This window comes from Panthera onca, chromosome F2 (assembly GCF_046562875.1).
Source record: "Panthera onca isolate mPanOnc1 chromosome F2, mPanOnc1 haplotype 2, whole genome shotgun sequence".
Taxonomy (NCBI): domain Eukaryota; kingdom Metazoa; phylum Chordata; class Mammalia; order Carnivora; family Felidae; genus Panthera; species Panthera onca.
Genome location: NC_138356.1, coordinates 55,772,221 through 55,791,459, shown reverse-complemented (window position 1 = coordinate 55,791,459; position 19,239 = coordinate 55,772,221). Strand labels below are relative to the sequence as shown.

The 19,239-nt window shown below is 34.6% G+C and overlaps 1 protein-coding gene and 1 pseudogene across 1 annotated transcript in view; one reads left to right on the top strand and one right to left on the bottom strand.

Annotated features, from left to right (window-relative positions):
• Positions 1-19,239, top strand: part of LOC144615073 (uncharacterized) — a 430,524-nt gene that overhangs the window by 250,813 nt on the left and 160,472 nt on the right. Inside the window, exon 6 of the mRNA XM_078441574.2 lies at positions 6,123-6,209. Coding sequence (XP_078297700.2) covers positions 6,123-6,186 — 64 coding nt within the window. The 3' untranslated portion in view covers positions 6,187-6,209. The remainder of the gene's footprint in view (positions 1-6,122; positions 6,210-19,239) is intronic.
• LOC132664669 (large ribosomal subunit protein eL27 pseudogene) lies at positions 13,136-13,550 on the bottom strand (annotated as a pseudogene).

Below are 19,239 nucleotides of genomic sequence, written 5' to 3'. Positions count from 1 at the left end.
CCATGATTTGGTAATACCATTTTGCTCACAAAATGTGGTATCAACATAAATAGAGGATTCAGGGGGAAAACATTTTGAAAACCAAACCAAAAATACACACAAATATCCAAAAAGACTTTGTTGGAGGACAAAGTTGGATTAAAAATAACCCAGTGATGATATTTCAACGAGATTATTACATGTGAAAAAATAACTCCCCTTCTTAGATCACATGATAGATAATTCTAGGCTGTTATTATCAAGAGAGGGTAATTGGGTAGTATTTTAGTCTGCTCAAGTTGCCATAACAAAATACCATTAACTAGGTAATCTAAACAACAGAAATTCATTTCTCACAGTTCTGGAGGCTGGGAAGACCAAGATCAAGGTGTTGAGAAGTTCAGTTTCTAGTCGTCAAAGTTCTCTTCCTGTTTTATAGACTGCTGTTTTCTGGGAGTGTCCTCTCATAATGATGAGAAGCTCTTACATCTCTTTTTATAAAGGTACTAATCTCATCATAAAAGCCCAACCGTCATGAACTCATTTAAACTTACATCCCAAAAGTCCCATCTCTAAATACCATCACACAGTGGGGTTAGGCTTCAACATGTGTACCTGGGGGAGGACACAATTCAGTCCATAGCAGGCAAATTGACCTTATCAATTAGTGTGTGTGTGTGTGTGTGTGTGTGTGTGTGTGTGTAGTTGAAAGAGGTACTTTTTTGATTGTATGTTTGTTATCTCTTGCACTTAGACTATTTCTTTAAGTCACTGAACCCAATATCTGCTCTTCACTGCAATTATAATATAAAGTAACATAGTTTCTTAAATTGTATCTAAGTTTCCTCCTCCCACCACATCTCAGTAAAATGGAAGCTGTCTAGATTATTTTACTTAATTGTACTTCTAATACTGTTTTCCAGGAAGAAATTGACAACTATATAAAATATGCAATTATCACTTTAATTTTAACAAAATTTCTATGCTATTCTGGAATGATCAACAGAATTATAATTATGTAAAATAGAAATTTTTTAAAGTTAAGCACACTGATTCTACTAACTTATGTCAAAACATTTCTAACTAGTTTTAACAGGGACTTTTTTTCCCTCCTTAATCTCAAAGTCATAAAAATTGTATTATAATTTTAGTTATTAATTAAATTCCAATAAAATAGTGTTTATTTTATCCAGTTGGTGCTATAATCATACCCATAGAATTGAAAAGCAGTCCTTCTGCTGATAATATAATAAAAAACAAAATGATATAATGCAAGCAGTATAGCTAGAAATGAGAAGTGGTTGATTATTGATTATTTGATTAACATGAAAGATGAAATAGAAATAATCTCTAATGTAATGAAATGTAAGTAATGAATGCTAATTATTTTTCTACTGTATCATTCCCCATAATTATACAGAGAAAGATAGTTAGCAATAGAGATAAAAATTGAGTAGAATTTGCTGCAGATTGCTTCTTATCAAATAGTGATTCTTAAACTAAAGTCAAAAGATCTGTGGCTCATTGAGAATTTACTTTAATATATTAAGCATATTTTACGATGTGTTAAAATTTGATGAAAATTTTAAACAAGATGTATAACATACTCATATGAATGGTTACCCTAAAGCTCTTTTATCACAATTTCAGCATTTAACTTTATTTATACAGTCACCTTTGTGTCATATACTACTATTTCAATTCCCATTACCTATTGAGAAAAAATGATAATAACAACAAAAGAAGGAACTGGAGAGTGAAGGATTTACATCATGATAGGGCTGACACAGACCTGCCTTGTAATGCACTCAGGTTCTGTCTCCCCACATTACTGTTCCCTTGACAACTAAAGAGCTTAAAGATCTTCCACTGTGTAAGTGAGGGGGATAGAAATGGGCACTGTACCTTTATTGAAGCCGAGTGTTCACTTGCACACATTTGCCCTATAAGGTAACATAATATAAAAGATTGTCAGGACATTGAGAATGTGGAATTTCTGGGTCAAGGTGATCAATGAATGTCTGGCAGTCTTAGTATCTTGTGTAGATAAAGGAATTTTTTTAAATAGATGATATCTGAGCTCCTAACATTGAGATAATGATGTCATATTTACTGTATCTTGTGCCTTCTATCTTTCTATAAAACTAAGTAAATGTGATATTATGTCCTATTGGTATCAATTGATGACCAACTCAAACTTGCCACCATAGCTGTGTTGTCACTTAGAGGTTTTAGGTTTTGTAAAATATAGTGATGGAGAGATGTTGTGAAATTCTGATGAAAAGGTGGTCCCTAAACAGGTGCTTTTTTTTAACCCCTGGTTTTACCCACCATTTTATGGGCAAAATGCTCTGTAACAAATTACCAACGGTATATCTTGCAAATGGAATACAAATGACATGGATTTCTGCTTTAGAGAATTGCTGAAATGTGAATCTAAAGCCAAATGAGGAGGCAATCAGCTGATAAAATTACTTCATTACCTCTTAAAACTTCCCTCATGAAACTGAAACCTCTTGGAGGAAAAGGACATAACATAGGTAATGAAGGAACTGGCTTTTTTCCAGGTGTTTTAGATGAAAATAGACGCAAATTCTAAACCAAAAGCCGTGTTGGAGATGTGGGAGAATATTGTGCTTCATCCTGATGTTCTCCCCTTTAACTGTTGGTTCTTAAATGAATCACTCAGAGACAAATGTGATGGACAGATAATTCCAGAAAGCAGGGGCTGTGGTATAAAAGAGGTCAGCCATTTTGCTGAAAAATCTTTTGTTAAAAATGCCTAAGGAATTCCTACCTCCCTTAGTTCTAGATCAGTTGACTTAAGGCAGTTAATTTATCTCTGGACACTGAAGGATGAAAAGGAATGTTTATTATGAATATTAGTCCACAGCATTCTGTATTGTTTGGTGTTATCAATGACCAATAAAGTAATAGTCATACCTTTTTAGTGCATATTGGAGAGAGAAAATTCTGTGTAAAGAAAGGAAACTTGTACTAGTCTCACTGGCTGTGAAATGGAATAGCTCCACAGAAACTGTAGAAATGTCAGTGACAACAGCATCCTGAACTGCCTTGGGAAATTTACAGATAGAAAAATAACAATGTAGAGATATTCAGTTTTGGTATCACCTTTAATTGACTGTAAGAGTGGAATAGATGTGATGTATGTGTGGGTGGTCTTACTAATACCAGCTTACATGTAAATGTTGGGTAAGTACAGCCTCTTCTAGATTTTAACTGGACAAGCCAAAAGGAGGTCTTAGAATTGTCCAAATAGTATCAAATATTAAGCAATACTAGATTCAGAAAAGACAACAGAAACAAATTACCATTGATTAAGAAATGGAAACTGGGGTGATAGTCTCCATGCTTCTTTCTATAGTAGCGTGGACTGCCTCAGGAGAAATTTAGAATGCTCTTATAGACTGACTGTTGCCTGTCATGGGTTTGAAAATATATCTCCCCACCCCTAAGTCCAAGAGAAAAACACCACTGTGCTTTTCAAACAAAATGCATGCATATAGTATTTCTATTGTCATTGTGACAGTTTAAACATTTTGAGTACTTGATTACAGATAAACATTTGTTACTGATGTTTCTTAAGTTTTAGTTAAATGGTTCTGTTTATAAATTTTTCTGGGTTTGTTTTTTTTTTTTTTTTTTTTTTTTGGTGTGAAATTCCAGTACTTGTGTGATCAACTTGATTACTCAGTTACTGTTTTTCATTCAGTGATAAAAGTGTGCATGCCTTAAAGATGGTTCTACATTTATGAATTAGTGAACTATAGTGCAGGAACAGAAGACAATCTATCTGGGTTATTATGTATCTTCACCATTAGAAAAAATCTAATACAGGATTCTGTTACAAAGCTCATTAAGCAACTGAATAAATTAATCTAATCTTGATTTTCAGCTGACTGGTGTCTGTGCAAATTGCTATGGGTCATTGTCATAAGGCTGTAACTTTTGTTCTCTAAGTCAGATTTTCAAAATGACTCATTCAGGATACTGCTTAGGACAAGTAATTTATTGTTTCTAAAACTCATATGTCAGTGTTGCCAGTAGCTGTAAGGAAATTTATTGAATTATGGAATCTTTAAGAAATTGAGTGTCAGTCTTCTGCACACTGTTTCAATCATTTCATTAAAACATATAGGAAGGTTAAGAAAATTACTGTATATGATATCATTATGCTTTATATAAAGGACTTGAGATAGTTATCCTTCGTTTACCTCTTTAGCTAACCTGGTACAGGAAAGTGATACAATAAGAGAGCTCACCACAGAAGTCTGGCTCCAGTAGATGGTACTAAAAGGACAAAAGCAATTATTATGTAAATCCATATATCCTGAAATAAGAACCTGTCCACATACACCCAAACATCTTACATTGCCATTTTGTGACTGCTTTTCTCTTGAAATATGACCTTGCCTTTCATTTTAGATCAATTTGATCTGTATAATGGTCCTAGTGAATACAGAAAAGGGATATGATTGAGCACTACACAATGATATTTATTCAGAGTATGAAAACCACATCCCATGAGAGTTGATGGCTCTGGTTATTGATTAAAATATCTTGTACACATTTCCCTAGTATCTCAAAAATGTAATAATGAGTCCAATGTGAGTAAGCCAATAAATTCTTTCATGATTTCTTCTCTTTTGCATTGCATATTTTAAGAACATTTAGTTGGAATGGAAGATCAGATAATCTGTGAAAGCTGCCAGTTTCACATTTAGTCACCATTTTCTAGAGGGATATGCCAACCTGATTGATCTTTGAAATTAAAGGTAAAATTGTTTAGTATAGCACATTTACAGTTCAGGTGTAAGCAGATAGTGAGGTCTGGATATGCCTGGCAAACTAAAGGTACAAGTCACCAAATAAGATTTATATCAGGGCTAAGAAGTTTACTGAAATCCAGTTATGTTGTGAATCTGAAAACACTTTGACAGGGGAGAGAAGATTCTGAGTTAATTATGATGTTTGTTGTCCAGACAGTAGCTTGTTCTACTCCACTGGACTCATGCTTGAGGCCTTTATGAAATGTATTTGTAGAAGGAAGAAATAGAACTAAGTACATCAACAATGAAGAGACTTAATGCAGAGCTCTGATTTGATCTATGACTACATAGTTATCAACAGTGACATCAAGAGGAACAAAAAATTTCAAATCTGAATTTATGCATAAATAATTTTTAAACCTTTATAATTTTGTAAGCTTTTCTGGTATTCTTAATTGTGGGTAATATTTGCTGCTAATGTTTCTTAACTTGTAAATGCATAATCCCCTTTACATATATTAGATACAGAAATTCCTGAAATTCTGCAGAAATTTCTAGGACCATAGAAGAAAAAAATAAAGAACAGAACGTATAGAGATGTATTTTACAAATAAGGTATAGATAGGCACATATCATCCTTTTTTTAATAGCCAAAGGGAAAATAATAATGATCTTAATCTGATAGAGAAAAAGAAAGAAAGAAAGAAAGAAAGAAAGAAAGAAAGAAAGAAAGAAAGAAAAAGAAAATAGCTTTGGCATCTCAGAACCTCAGAAGCTTGTAGTTCAGCAGGTGAGATTGGTTGGATAAGGTTGTCCTTGACTCATGCCTTTTGGACTGGTAATCAGTGACTGACAGGAGAAGCCATGCTCATGAGTACATGTAAGATGCCCCAGAAATATTTATAGGATTATTTTGAGAGACTGTAGTTCTTATATCTGAGGTTATAGGAAAGAGGCTGTGACATCCTGGTTAATCCTATTATGAAACCCTATCTCTAAACACAGGTCAGGAGGCTTGAGAAAACTAGATTGTACTTAATCATTGTGGGAGGAAAAAAAAAAATTCCTCTCCTGGTTCTCCAGAAAATCTCACATTAAAAAAAAAAAAAAAAAAAAAGTCCTTTTTTTCAAAAAAAAAAAAAGTTCTTCATGATTACTTGTATCTACAAGCTGCTGGGGCAGATAATGGCTGGCCCATTTAATCCTTCATTAGTTTTTGCCATCCTAATTTAACTGTTCCTAAACATATTGGTTAGGCATATTGCAAGGCATTTAGAAACCTGCTTTAGAAACAGTTTTAGAAAAGTTTTACACATATTTAGGCCTCATTAATAAACAACTTTCTCCTTACAGGTTGTCACCCAGCATTAAAGAAAACCCAGAAATTAATGGAAGGGCTGACTGTAATGCAAAATAGCTGAACCTGAGTCGTTAACAAAGGTAAGAATAGATTATGATTAATTTAGCTGCTTTTTTCTTTTTTACCTCACTGCGGTACTTACTTTTTGTCAGAGTCTTGCTGTTCTTCTGATTTTAGAGGTGTGGGGTCTTGGTTTGGTTTTTTGTTTGTTTTTTGTGTTTTGTTTTGTTTTGTTTTTTTTGGAAACCCTGGAGTACTCAGCATGCCACTGAGGCTTCAAGCTCTTATCACCACAAGCAAAACTGTCAGTTCTGAAATACTGCTGAGAAGGAGACTCTCCAGCAAAAAGAAATGCAAAACAAGCACTTCACAGGCTAGTGGGGCAGGTACTGTTAGAAAACTTATTAATGAAGGATTAAATGTATAAAAATAATGCTCTGAGTCCCTGAAGTTTATTATCACTCAAAAACGTAGGATTAGAACTAATCATGTTGGTACATTTTGAGAAATTATGGAAGAATGTTTCGTGTTAGCTCAGCTAACGTTCTTGCTTTGTTCATCTTTCCCTAATCATGTAAAAGTAATGTAAGCAAATAGGATGCACATATTTTAGCACTTTTAAGTATTTTTGTATATAGGGGCATTAAGATAAATATTTTGTGATAAATATTTTTTAATGCTGTTGAAACTTTATACAGAAAATAAATATGAAGATAACAAAAGTTATTATAGAAAATAACTTTAGAAATCTAAGATAGATTCTAACATTTAATTTTTTGAAGCTTTCATCTCACTCATTTTTGATAGAAAGGCCAAAGTACAAGTTATTGCCAAGGATTTTGGTGACTCACATGTGTTAGAGTCTTTGATGTTGAGCAATCTATGCTTATTTTTGTACATGAACTCCCTTTTTTCTGATAGCTTTAATTATCAGCTGGTGAGGTGGGCAAACAGAAATCCAAAAATCAGAATTGAGTTCCACCATTCTTGTGGCTTTTTTGTGGCTAGGTTGCTGTGGTAGAAAGCACGAGAATACAGAAAGCCCAAGGGTAGAAAAGATTTGGGACATGACAAGGCAAAAGCCACCTTGTCCCTTTTCCCTCACGACTATTTCATACTTTCTCAGCAGATGTGCCTGACTTGTTCCTACTACTAATATGGGCACTGACATACTCCTAAAATTGTCATTGTGCAGCCCTCAGAGTATAGTGAAGAGAGGGGTTAGCAAGGAGCACTCAGTAGTGAGAGATCTGCCTGCATGGTTTCACCTGCTTCTCATCCCATCCTGGAACTGCTGTGTTGGCACATCTGTTCCAGCACTGGTGCTGCTATTTGTCCTTGTTACGTATGTCAGTAAGGAGGCAAAAACTTTTGCATCAACTATCCCCCACTAAAGAATCCAGCCCTTCTTCAGTCTGAACTGGAAAGTTCTCATTTAACAAACATTCCTTCACTCTCCATGGCTTCTCTTTTTAAAATTTTGTTTGAAGGTCCACATATTTTCCTCTTGTGTAGCATATCTTGGTTTGTGTTGGGCTGAGGTATAGAAGTAAGTATTGCTTGCTATTAGTTAACCTATTGATCCATCCTTTGTAGGAATGTATGAAATGTATGTATTTCAATGTTTTGAAACATTTAAAACAATTTTATATCAAAGGAATGGTGAAATTCAATTCTAATTTTTAGGTTTGTGTGCCCACCTTACTAACTGATAATTAAAGCTATCAGAAAAAAGGAGTTCATGTACAAAAATAAGCATAGATTGCTCAACATCAAAGACTCTATACATGTGAGTCATCAAAATCCTTAGTGAGTACTAATTCTTTGGCCCTCCTATTAAAAATGAGTGAGATGAAGTCTTCCTATATGATTAAATATTATTTGGTAATATCATTTTAATGTCTCATAATATCCCATCTATTTTTATGTGACTTGGTTTTGACAATCTTTTCAAGGTCGCATACAAATAAAAATTGGAGGGTGGAGCTTCACATAAACAACATTACTTTAAGTCTCTTATTATTTAAATCTACATGTCATTTTTCAATGATATATCTCCCCTAGACAAAGATTAAAATTAAAATTAGAAGCCTAGCTTACTTAGGAATACAGACACATGAGCCAAATCCAGACATGTCCTCAGAATATTAAATTAGAATTATTTCAGCTCCTCTAGGAAATTTATTATGATTTGCTATCATACTTGGGTAGATTATGTTGCTCACACTACAATGACGGTAAAAATGTTTTTCTATTCCTGAATTTGCTTGTCTCAAGTATATAACAGTCTGGAGGGAAACTTCACAATACTCTGTTCTCTTGTGAGTAAAGAGATCGTATTTTATTCATCTAGGTATCTTCAGACACTAGAACACCATAGGCATATACTTTATATTTATAGAATGAATGAAACTGGCTTCCACATCTAACGCATTATAAAAATAAAAACTGTTCATTTCAACTTGGTAGTATCAATTTCATTATATGCAATGCTATTAAGCTTTTTTCTAGATATGCTATTATTATATAAGTTAACTTAGTATATTTTTAATTACTATTATATTAGTTAGGGCCTACCAGAGTCATAAAAACATATTAATCTGGAATTATAAAGATAATTTAAAGAAGATATTATTTACAGAGTGTGGAAAGGGTTAAAGGAACAAACCAAAGATATTTAGAAGACCAAGATAAGCTACAATCAGAAGCCATTAACTTCTCTAGGCCCAAAAGTATAAAAGTATAAAAAAGTATAAAAGTATAAAAATGGTGTCTCTGGATCCAAGGGTAGCTGGAACCCTGAAAGGGGGAATCACAGCAAGTCCATCACCAAAGCTCAAAGTGAAGAAACATCCCTATATTTTCCCACCTCCATCATCCAATTTTCTGCTATTGAATCCCTTTGCTAATTCAACCAGAAGCTAGAGGGAAACGTACCCCAGAGATTCAATCCATTAAGATCAACTTCCTGGGGTCAGAAGAGTGAAGAGAAGGCAAAAATTGATTGTAAAATAAGTAAAAAAAACATCATACTTTGTCGTAGACTCTAGGTCTAAATTTTTCTGTTGTTTAGCAAGAGAGCAGGATTCAGGATGAAAGACGAGAGATGGCTAATGTCCAAGAAATGACAAGAGCCCCAAATAAGCGTCCTTGCCCTGTTTTTATTAGGATCAGAAGGCTTACAAACATGGAGATGGACGTGCACAAAGGGACAATGAATCTGTGAACATTAACTTGTGGACGTGAGGGAAAGGGGGTCTTGAAGATATTCTTCGTTAGGGGTTTGGGTTAACACAAAACAAAATCCTGGCACCAGGCAGTTGGGAGGAAGGTTGTTTACAGCAGACATGAGGCAGCACCTCTGTTTATCTTAGCTAGCCTAGGGGATGAGATAGATAGCGGAAATAACCTCAGGGTTGACTAGGCACCTTTTCTTTTGTTAACCATCTCCTTTCTGGGCTGCTCTGCCTACAGTGCAGCAGTCCATAGTCCAATTCACAGTGCTCTTAATGTTTTGTCACACAAAAAGCACTTTTTAAAATGATTTAAATTTATATGTAGTATTGTATTATCATCATTATTATTTGAATGGCAATGATAATAGCAGCTCTTTAACTCTGATGAATACCTTAAGTATTTACTTCTACAATTAGCAATCACCCTATATTTTCATTTTGACCCCTTGTTTACAGAAACAGTACAAACTAGTAATTTTAACTTTGATGAAAATTTAAATTATTAACCTTCATTAACTTTCTCACATGTCTAATTATTTAATTTTTTCCTAAGTTTATATGACAAAGATAACATGACAAATAATCATGAGCCACATTACATTTTGTATCTTTTTAAATGTATGGCTAAGAGTGAATTGATTTAAAATGACTTGTGTATACTTCACCAGGAAACAACTGGGAAAATTATTTTTTATCCTAATTAACATAGCAGAATTAAATTGTGCAATAGACAAGACACAGGGACTATTACTAAAGTCCTCAAGTCACCTTATAAAATGAGTAAGATATTTCAAAAAATATACTAATCCTAACAATATACCACTTTGCAATATTGATTTGTTGATCTTAAAAAACAAAACAGCCAGTTATTTTACCAGCAAAGTGAATTCACTTTGGAATAGCAGGGGATTTGCAATTTGGATATGGAGACTATGATGAACCATAGACAAATCCCCAAAACAGAGGAGAGGAGCTCGCTCTTATAGGGGAAAGGAAGAAACTGGAAGAGGCTGTTTCACAGAGTTCTCATTGACTGAACTGTTGCCTGGGCAAAGAGAAATTCTCTCTTCCTGCTGCTGGGAAATGCAGAGTAATCTTCCCATTGAGTAATGTGAGGTATGCTTCTTAAGGCAAGTAGAAATGTATCAGAGCTCCCCCTCAGGTCCCAACTCCATTTTAAGTGAGGTTTTCTTTATTTATTTTTACAGATGCAACAAGTAATACATTCCAAAAGGTTTGTTATGAACTCATATGAAATTCTTAACATTTTCCCCCTAGAAATAGTGGTGGTATTATTATCAGAGTTAATAGTACAACTCAAATATCACCTCCTCAAAAAAAAAATCTTATCACTTCCTTTAAATATTATTGGAAATTATAAGTTTTCTATCATTCCTATGTTTACTCCCTATAAACTTGTTTGATTTTTTTAATTATACATGCCCTACTGTACTGTAAAGAGATATACCTTTGTTTGCTCATAAACACTATCATACAATACAGTGCCTTCCACATAGTAGGTACTTAATGTGTAGTCTGAGTGGATCAATGAATAAATGATACAAGCTAAGCTACTAAAGTCTTGATTTGATCATAAGATAAACTTGATCTAAGCAATTGTATGGGAAGAATTCTACAGTCTACAATGTATAGAGAAATGCAAAGAATCTAGAATAAGCAAAGCAATTTTTTTAAAAGAAGAATATTCTAGTAGTAACACCACCTGATGTCAAGACTTATTGTAAAGAAGTAATTGTCAAGACAGGATGGCATTAACTTGATTGTGTTGAGGTAGACAAATACTCAACTCAAATGGGTCAGAATAGAGTCCTGAAATATACCCATACATACATGGAGGCTTATTTTTGACATGGATGCAAAAGCAACCCTATGGAGATTTTTAAGCATGTGGTGCTAGATATCCACATGCCAATAATAACACTACAGAAATATCTATCTATATCTATATCAATACCACTTACTGTTTTTAAGAAGTAACTCAAAATGGATATCACTGACTTAAATATAAACCTACACCTATCAACCTTCTACATTGACTTTCTAAATTTGACCTTGAATTAAAATACCTTACCTTCAATACGAATATCATTATTATAAATCAACAAGTTGATAAATTGAATTTTATCACACGATTAAAACTATTAAATTAAAAGCCACAGACTAGGAGGAAATCTTTGCAAAACATATATCTAGTAAAGGACTTATTTCCAGAATATGTAAATAACTCTCAAATACAACAATTATAAAACAAATTTTAAAAGTAATTATATGAACACCTGGGTGGCTCAGTTGGTTGAGCATCGGATTCTTGATTTCAGCTTGCATCGTAATCTCATGGTTCATGAGATCAAGCCCCATGTCGGGCTCCACACTAGCAGTGTGGAGCCGACTTGGGATTCTCTCTCTCCTCTCTGTCTTATGCTGTCTCTCTCTCTCTCTCTCTCTCAAAATAAATAAACAAAACTCTAAAAAATAAAAATAATTATAAAACAATTATTTTGTTTTTAATTATCAAAAGCTTTGAACACACACTTAACTGAAGGAAATACATGGTTGACAAACACACAAAAAAATGTTCAACATCATTAGTCATTAGGACATGCAAATCTAAATGACAATTTGATACCACTATACATCAGTTAAAATGCCTAAAATTAAAAGACTAGCCATACCAGGGCACCTGGGTGGCTCAGTTGGTTGAGCGTCCGACTTAAGCTCAGGTCATGATCTCATGGTCCATGAGTTCAAGCCCCGCATCGGGCTCTGTGCTGACAGTGCAGAGCCTGCTTGGGATTCTCTCTCTTTCTCTCTGCCCCTACCCCGCATGCTCTCTCTCTGTCTCTCTCTCTCTCTTTCAAAATAAATAAACTTTAAAAAAAATTTTTAAAAAGACTAGCCATACCAACTCTCTTAGAATGTAGAATGCTCATTTACTGCTGGTAGAAATGTAAAATGATACATCATTTTGGGAAACTTCTTGGTGTTTTCTTCTGAAATTAGAAGAAGAAAGAAAAATTTATGCTTGATGTATTATTACATTGTTATAAAATCCTAGAATATGAAAACTCAAATACAAGAAGATTAGTGGTTGCCAAGGGACTAATAGGGAGAGGAAGGAAGGATTGCATTAGAAATTTATCAAAATATACACTTGAGGGGCACCAGGGTGGGTCTGTTGGTTAAGCCTCGAATTCTTGATCTTGGCTCAGGTCATGATCTCACAGTTTGTGAGTTCGAGCCTTGCATGGGGCTCTGTGCTGGCAGTGCAGAGCCCGATTAGGATTCTGTCTCTCCCTCTCTCTGCCCCTTCCCCGCTTGCACTTTCTCTCTGTCTCAAAATAAATAAACTTTAAAAATACATATACACTTGAAATATGTGCAAATGACTATATATACTATATCTCAATAAATATCTCAATAAAGTTGTAAGAAAGACAGTAATGCTACTTTTATGCAAATTACCAAGTTCTAAAGTCACAGAGACAAATTAGTTTTCCAATATCACCATTCCATAAGTGGTATAACAGGTATTGAATGCTGAATTCTGATTTCAAATCTCATTTTCATTCACTATTTCACAAACGTTTGTTGAACACTTATTTTACTAAACCACTAAATCAAGCACTGAGGATACACTTACTTAAAAAACAAGGAAAGAAAAAAGTTAGTCTACATAACAGCAGTTATGTAATAGACACTTTAAACATTTTTTTTTTCCTTTATTTTGTAATGACTGAAACAAAACAGAGCTACAACTGCAGCTTCTGGAAGAACCATTTGTTCTTGCAGGTCTTGTATATCTCCTTGAACTTGACCCTGGCCCCTCATCAGGCTTTACATTTAAGAGCAGAGTTTCTGAACACATCCTTATTGCTGACAGTTTTGTCCAAGAGGATATCCACAGGGTGCCTTGTGGGCATGAGGTGATTGTAGTTATAAACTTCCACAAAAGATTCAATCTTTGACCTCTTCCTGCCTATGGTAGCTGTCACTTTTCAGGGATAGCAGTCAATTCCAGACACAAGAGCATGGCTATAGAGGTAGCTTGAGGTGGCAATCACGAATGTTCCTCACAAGGACTGCTTTGCCTTGGAAGTAGCTCTTTGCTGGGACCATCACCACCATCCCAGGTTTCACAAACTTGCCCTTGTTGACACCAGCCATCCAACCCTTATAATATATACTTCTGCACAAAGACAGACAATAAACAATATGCATATTACTTTTTTTAATGTTTTTATTTATTTTTGAAACAGAGAGAGACAGAGCATGATCAAGGGAGGGGCAGAGAGAGGGGGAGGCACAGAATCTGAAGCGGGCTCCAGGCTCTGAGCTGTCAGCACAGAGCCCGATGCAGGGTTTGAACTCACGGAGTGTGAGATCATGACCTGAACTGAAGTCAGATGCTCAACTGAGTAAGCCACCCAGGCATCCCACAATATGCATATTAATTTAAATAAAGTATTATATAGTGATAAGTGCTGGGGGATAAACCAGGGAAAGTTAGAAAATGTGAACATATGATATTTAATTTGAATGGTCAAGAAAGGCTTTAAAAATTACCATTTTAGTAAAATTCTCAAATATAATTAAGAAATCAGTCATGTCAATAGCTATAAGAAGAGCATTCTAGAAAGAGGAGACGAGTGAGGATAAAAACTCTAGGCATGGGGGTTATTTTGCTTGTTTGTTTTTGTTTCTGATGAGTAACAGAAATAGTAAGGAGGCCAGTGTGTCTGGAGCAGAATAAGAAAGAGGGCAGGTGCAGATTATTCAGGGACCTAATAAAGCAGATAAGAAGGATGGATTGAAGCCTAGAAAGTCTTCAGCTTTACTTTACAGTAGAGTATTTTGAGAAGAGAAACAGTATAATCTGATTTACATTTTACAAGGTTTGTAAATGTTATTTACACCAAAGGACTCTCTCTGCTCAAACTTACCTCACTCTTGTAAATTATCACATTATTGAATATTATGATCACATGAATACATTTTGATCATGATGTCCTATAAATATCATAGAAGTAATGTTCTAAATATTATCATTGTCTGCTTTGTTTTTGGTAACCTCTTAAAAAGATTAGCCTATTTCCTAGTCCTGAAGTATTCTCTTGATGTAAATTTATTCTTTAGGAATCATTTTCCCATTGTAAGGCATTGAAACTGAACTCAAACTGTCTTAAGAATAAAAGGGAGTGTGGCTTTATTGGACCATATAACAGAACTAGCTTCATGCTTGGATACAGTAGTTCATAAGAAGGTATCAGTTCTTTATCTTTTCTGTAGATTTGTTTGCCTGTTTGTTGACTTTATTCTCTAAGAGATTCTCAATACCTGGGGAAAATTACCCCCGTTTGCAACACCAAGAAGCATTCCAATGGCTTAATGAATCAGCAGCCTAAAATATCATATCTTTATCAGTGACTATACATCAAACACATTGAAATTTTCTCAGTGGACATATTTGGTTGGTATGGCCAATCCTGAGCCTAATGCTGTGGCCAAGAAGCTAAGTTGTCTACTTGATTGACATGAGCTTAGCTGTATGATCTGGAAAAATAATTATGATTTACAGCCACAAATCTAAGTAACATATCTTATTCTTATGGTATGTGAAGGACATGCCACTGTGACTTTCAGCCATAGGAAATGAAGAAGTGTCAAGTAAAGAAAAACATGAGTTCTACATAAGAATATTAGAGCAATGTTGTCAAAGAAACATGTAGGAAAGTTTAATAGGAGATAACACTCTCAGTACTATAATCCAAAATGGGCATGTCAGAGGAACCAATGGTAGGTTAAATTAAGAGGAATTCAGGGAACAAATGGTATAATGTTTTTTGTTATATAAAGCAGTCTTGCATATGGTTGTGTTACCACTTTAAATCTGCCAAAGTCTAACTCACTCGGCCTTCAGATATTTCACTGCGTGTAAGAAGTATATTTGACTTCAGGTACATTAAAAAAAAATAAAGTATGTGTGTGCACATGTGTGTGTAAGTATACATGTATCCATAAACTAATGTAAGTTAATGTATGGTATGCATGTAGGCAAAAGTACATTGGTAGAGATTATGGCTTTTTTTCTAACAGCACAGAATCTAGCACATAGAAAATACTCAATAATTTTTCAGTGAAGTCTTCTTAAATCAGCCTGTAAATAAATGTTTCAGAAATAACCATGAACTGCAAAGATTGTTTCTAATATATTTATTCTGGTGTGTAATAGCTTCTAATATGTAGTAATGCTTTCTTTTTTAAAAAAAGGAGTTAAATCCTAAGAGGTGATGCACTTTAAAATTCCTCTAATTGTTTTTTTTTCTTTATTCACTTTTATTCTGTAATTTAAGTAAAAAGTATCTTAAATGTTAAATTATTAATACAAGATCAAAAGCAAGATTTAAAACACAAGCGTATTATCTATGTTTTAATTGTCTTCTTATCCTGTTTATTTTCTGTCTCCTTACTTGTGAGAAGAGAAACTTACTCTTATTTTAACTTTATTTTAAGGTGCTATTATATTCAAAGTGAACTAATTTTGCACCACTTTATTAAACACATTCACATTCATTCATTTCATATGAGCACCTTGTGACTATTGTTTTACCTCCCTAAATCGTTTTATATAGACACAAAACACTTCTGCTTAATTTGATGATACCATCTCTACCAACGTATTAGGCAGCTGTGACAGATGCAATTTAGTTTTTTCCACATATTGGTGACTAAGATGGACTGATGTTACACGAACTTCCTAATGTTCCGATTTCCAATGCATACATTTTACACAAACTGCCAAACATAGGTCACTGGATACTCCTGAGTAGAAGACAATGAAATAAAATGAAAAATGAAGTCTTAGAGTTTCTCTATCCTGGGTAGTGCAAAATCACGACAATACATTTTATATTTTTCATTAGAAGTGGCATGTGAATCAGCCCACACATTAAAATCCAAAAATTTTATTGTCAAAGAATGCAGCAGAAACTAAATCGTTAATTTCATTGGATGGGTACACTATCATTACCCTGAAAGATATGTCTTTCTCAACTGTATACATTTTAAAAAGAGAAAATACAAAGAAATCCCTTGTTTATAAATCTCAATTTCCTATGAAAACATTCTTTAAAACTAAAATTATCATTTTGTTCCTTATTTATAAGTACTTGACATTGCAGCAAACATGTTAGGTATGTTTATGATTGCAAAACAAGTATGTGACCAGTTTTCTTTATGAAGCATGGAAGAAGTCATTTCTCTATTCTGTTAACAGATTTCACTCACTTGCTATCTTCCCCTTTCAAAATATAATATTTTGTGTCTCTATGTTCAGGATATAGATCTGTCACTAATACACACACAACAAGTGCATTGCTTTTGATGTGACCTTTTTCTAAGGAAACCATCCCCATATACTGCCAGGCATCTTTTCTCAGCGATATCCAGATATGAACTCAATTGGCAAAAGGCTTTATTGTAGGGAACTTTGCACATTGTTCTCATCACTTTTAAGGCATTTCAAAGCCTACACAGCTGTAAAATTGTTTTATCTCCTTTTTCCCCCAATAAGGATTAGCTGAGGTCCAGGGAGTATTATAAGCCTGATAAAGCTTTGAGTGCTTTTATACTGAACTTGGAATGAGTCCAAATATCTCTAACTCCAACATATCAAACTTAAAAGTATTGCAAAAAGCCCAAGTGGTTCAACAATCCTCAACCACCTTCAGGACTAAAGCACTTATCTCTCCAGCTGTTGGAAGTGTAGTCTTGCAGCTGAGTCTGTCTGAAAAAATTGCACTAAGTGTTAGAGAGCCACCTCACCAAGATTATGTATCTTTCTGGAAATGTAGTCCACATCCAATGAATGTCCAGAACAGGGATGGTAAGTAAGGTGGGTTGACATGAGGAACTGTTAAAAGGCTTACTCCTTTTCCCTCTATTCATGACAACCCTGAAGGAGATTCATCTTTATTCTAGTGGGACTGACTGGTCTTTGCTGCAGTGGCATGCAGTTCTTATTGTCCCTCTGCCCAGGCCTGTTCGTGTGTGTGTGTGCGTGTGCGTGTGCGTGTGCGTGTGTGTGTGTGTGTGTGTGTTTAACTCTCTCATGGATGTTATTCCTGAAAACAACAAACTTCTTGCATACAAATATCTATAGCACAGCCTGTTTCCCAGAGAAGTTGGCTAGCAACACAACTAAATTAAAGTAAGAATATGCAATTCCATTTCTTAAAAAAAAAACCTTGAGATTAATGAAGAAAATCTTATATCACTACCTTCAGTATGTGAAATTATAGTGGACAGAATAAAATTATAGGCTGTTTTTGGATGGTATTGTCACAGGGACTAAGTGCACATTTATTTCCTTGATTAGCTTTATAATTCTAAGGCTGAAGTACAAAAGTTTAAAAAAATGATGTTGACTCTGTTTCTGTTTTTGAGTTTATTTATTTTCAGACAGACAGAATGACCAGGGGAGGGGCAGAGAGAAAGAAGAGAGAGAATCCCAAGCAGGCTCCATGTTATCAGCATGGAGCCCGACATGGAGCTTGAATTCATGAGCCATGAGATTATTACCTGATCTGAAATCAAGAGTCAGATGCTTAATCCACTGAGCCACCCAGGCTCCCTGAGGCTATTTCTTTACACTTATATATTCTTTCAATACTGACCCTTTAAAAAAAAAATGTTGAATCCACTTCTCTCTCTCTCTCTCTCTCTCTCTCTCTCTCTGTGTGTGTGTGTGTGTGTGTGTGTGTGTGTGTGTGTGTTTGGAAGTGGGAGGTAAGTTTAAAATAAGTTTTAAATTACACAATATTAGACCTAATTATGATATACATGTTTAGCATGTGCCTAAAAAGTGTTGCTTTGATTTTATATATTTTTTGATTTTATCATTTTGAAAGTTTATTTTCAGAGTTAAAGAGAAGCTTAAAAATATTTGGGCGCTTAGTGACTTCCTTCCCTTTGTCCAGTTGTAGTCATTTTTCCTCTACCCTTTCTGTGTTTCTCATTGTAAAGTCTTCTTTCAAATATTAACAAATTGGCTCCAGGAGGGTAATAATTTACTATCCCATCAACAATGTAGGAGAGTGCTCATTTTACAATGTTAACTATGTGGCATATTATCTTTTTTCCCCTTCATCAACATAATGGATGAAATGCAATATACTCCACTGTTTATTTTACCTTCTAAAACTATTGAAATTGAAAATATTTGTACATGGATGTCCAAAAAATAGTGAGATGACCTTTGGGACCCTGTCACAATATAAATTAATATAAAAATTGCTCCTGTGCTACACCTGGGTTAGTGTCTTGTGGTTGCCCAAAGGAAGGCAAGATTAACCCCCAATCCAGAATTCAGTTCAAATATCGAGATAGATTATGCTACCCAAGAACTAAGAGGTATAAGAACACTTATTACTCACATTATAAGGTTTTCTTGGGAGAGCAAGCAGACCTACACCAATGTACAAAAACGGCTTAATATAGCAAAGAGGGACAAATGGCTTGGGGTTTTATAGTGATTAGAGGGCAGTTTCAGGTTTAGAGTCCCCTTCATTGTCCTGGATTTTGTGGGATTTGAATTTTCTACCAGAACCAAAGGAAGGAGCCTGTGGACTTTTAAATGAGCTTGCTAAGGTGTTGGGCAAGAGATCTATAAAGAAGTCTTGGGCTTAAAGTATATCAAAAGTCAAACATCAAAAATGCAATCAGACTCTTTCAGTTAAAAAATAAAGTGAAATAACAAGTGCTGGAAATAGAGAAGGAACTCATAACTACAGAGGAAAGAGCAAACTGACATCCTAAGAAGACCATGGGTACTGTAAACTGTGGAATCTGATTGACT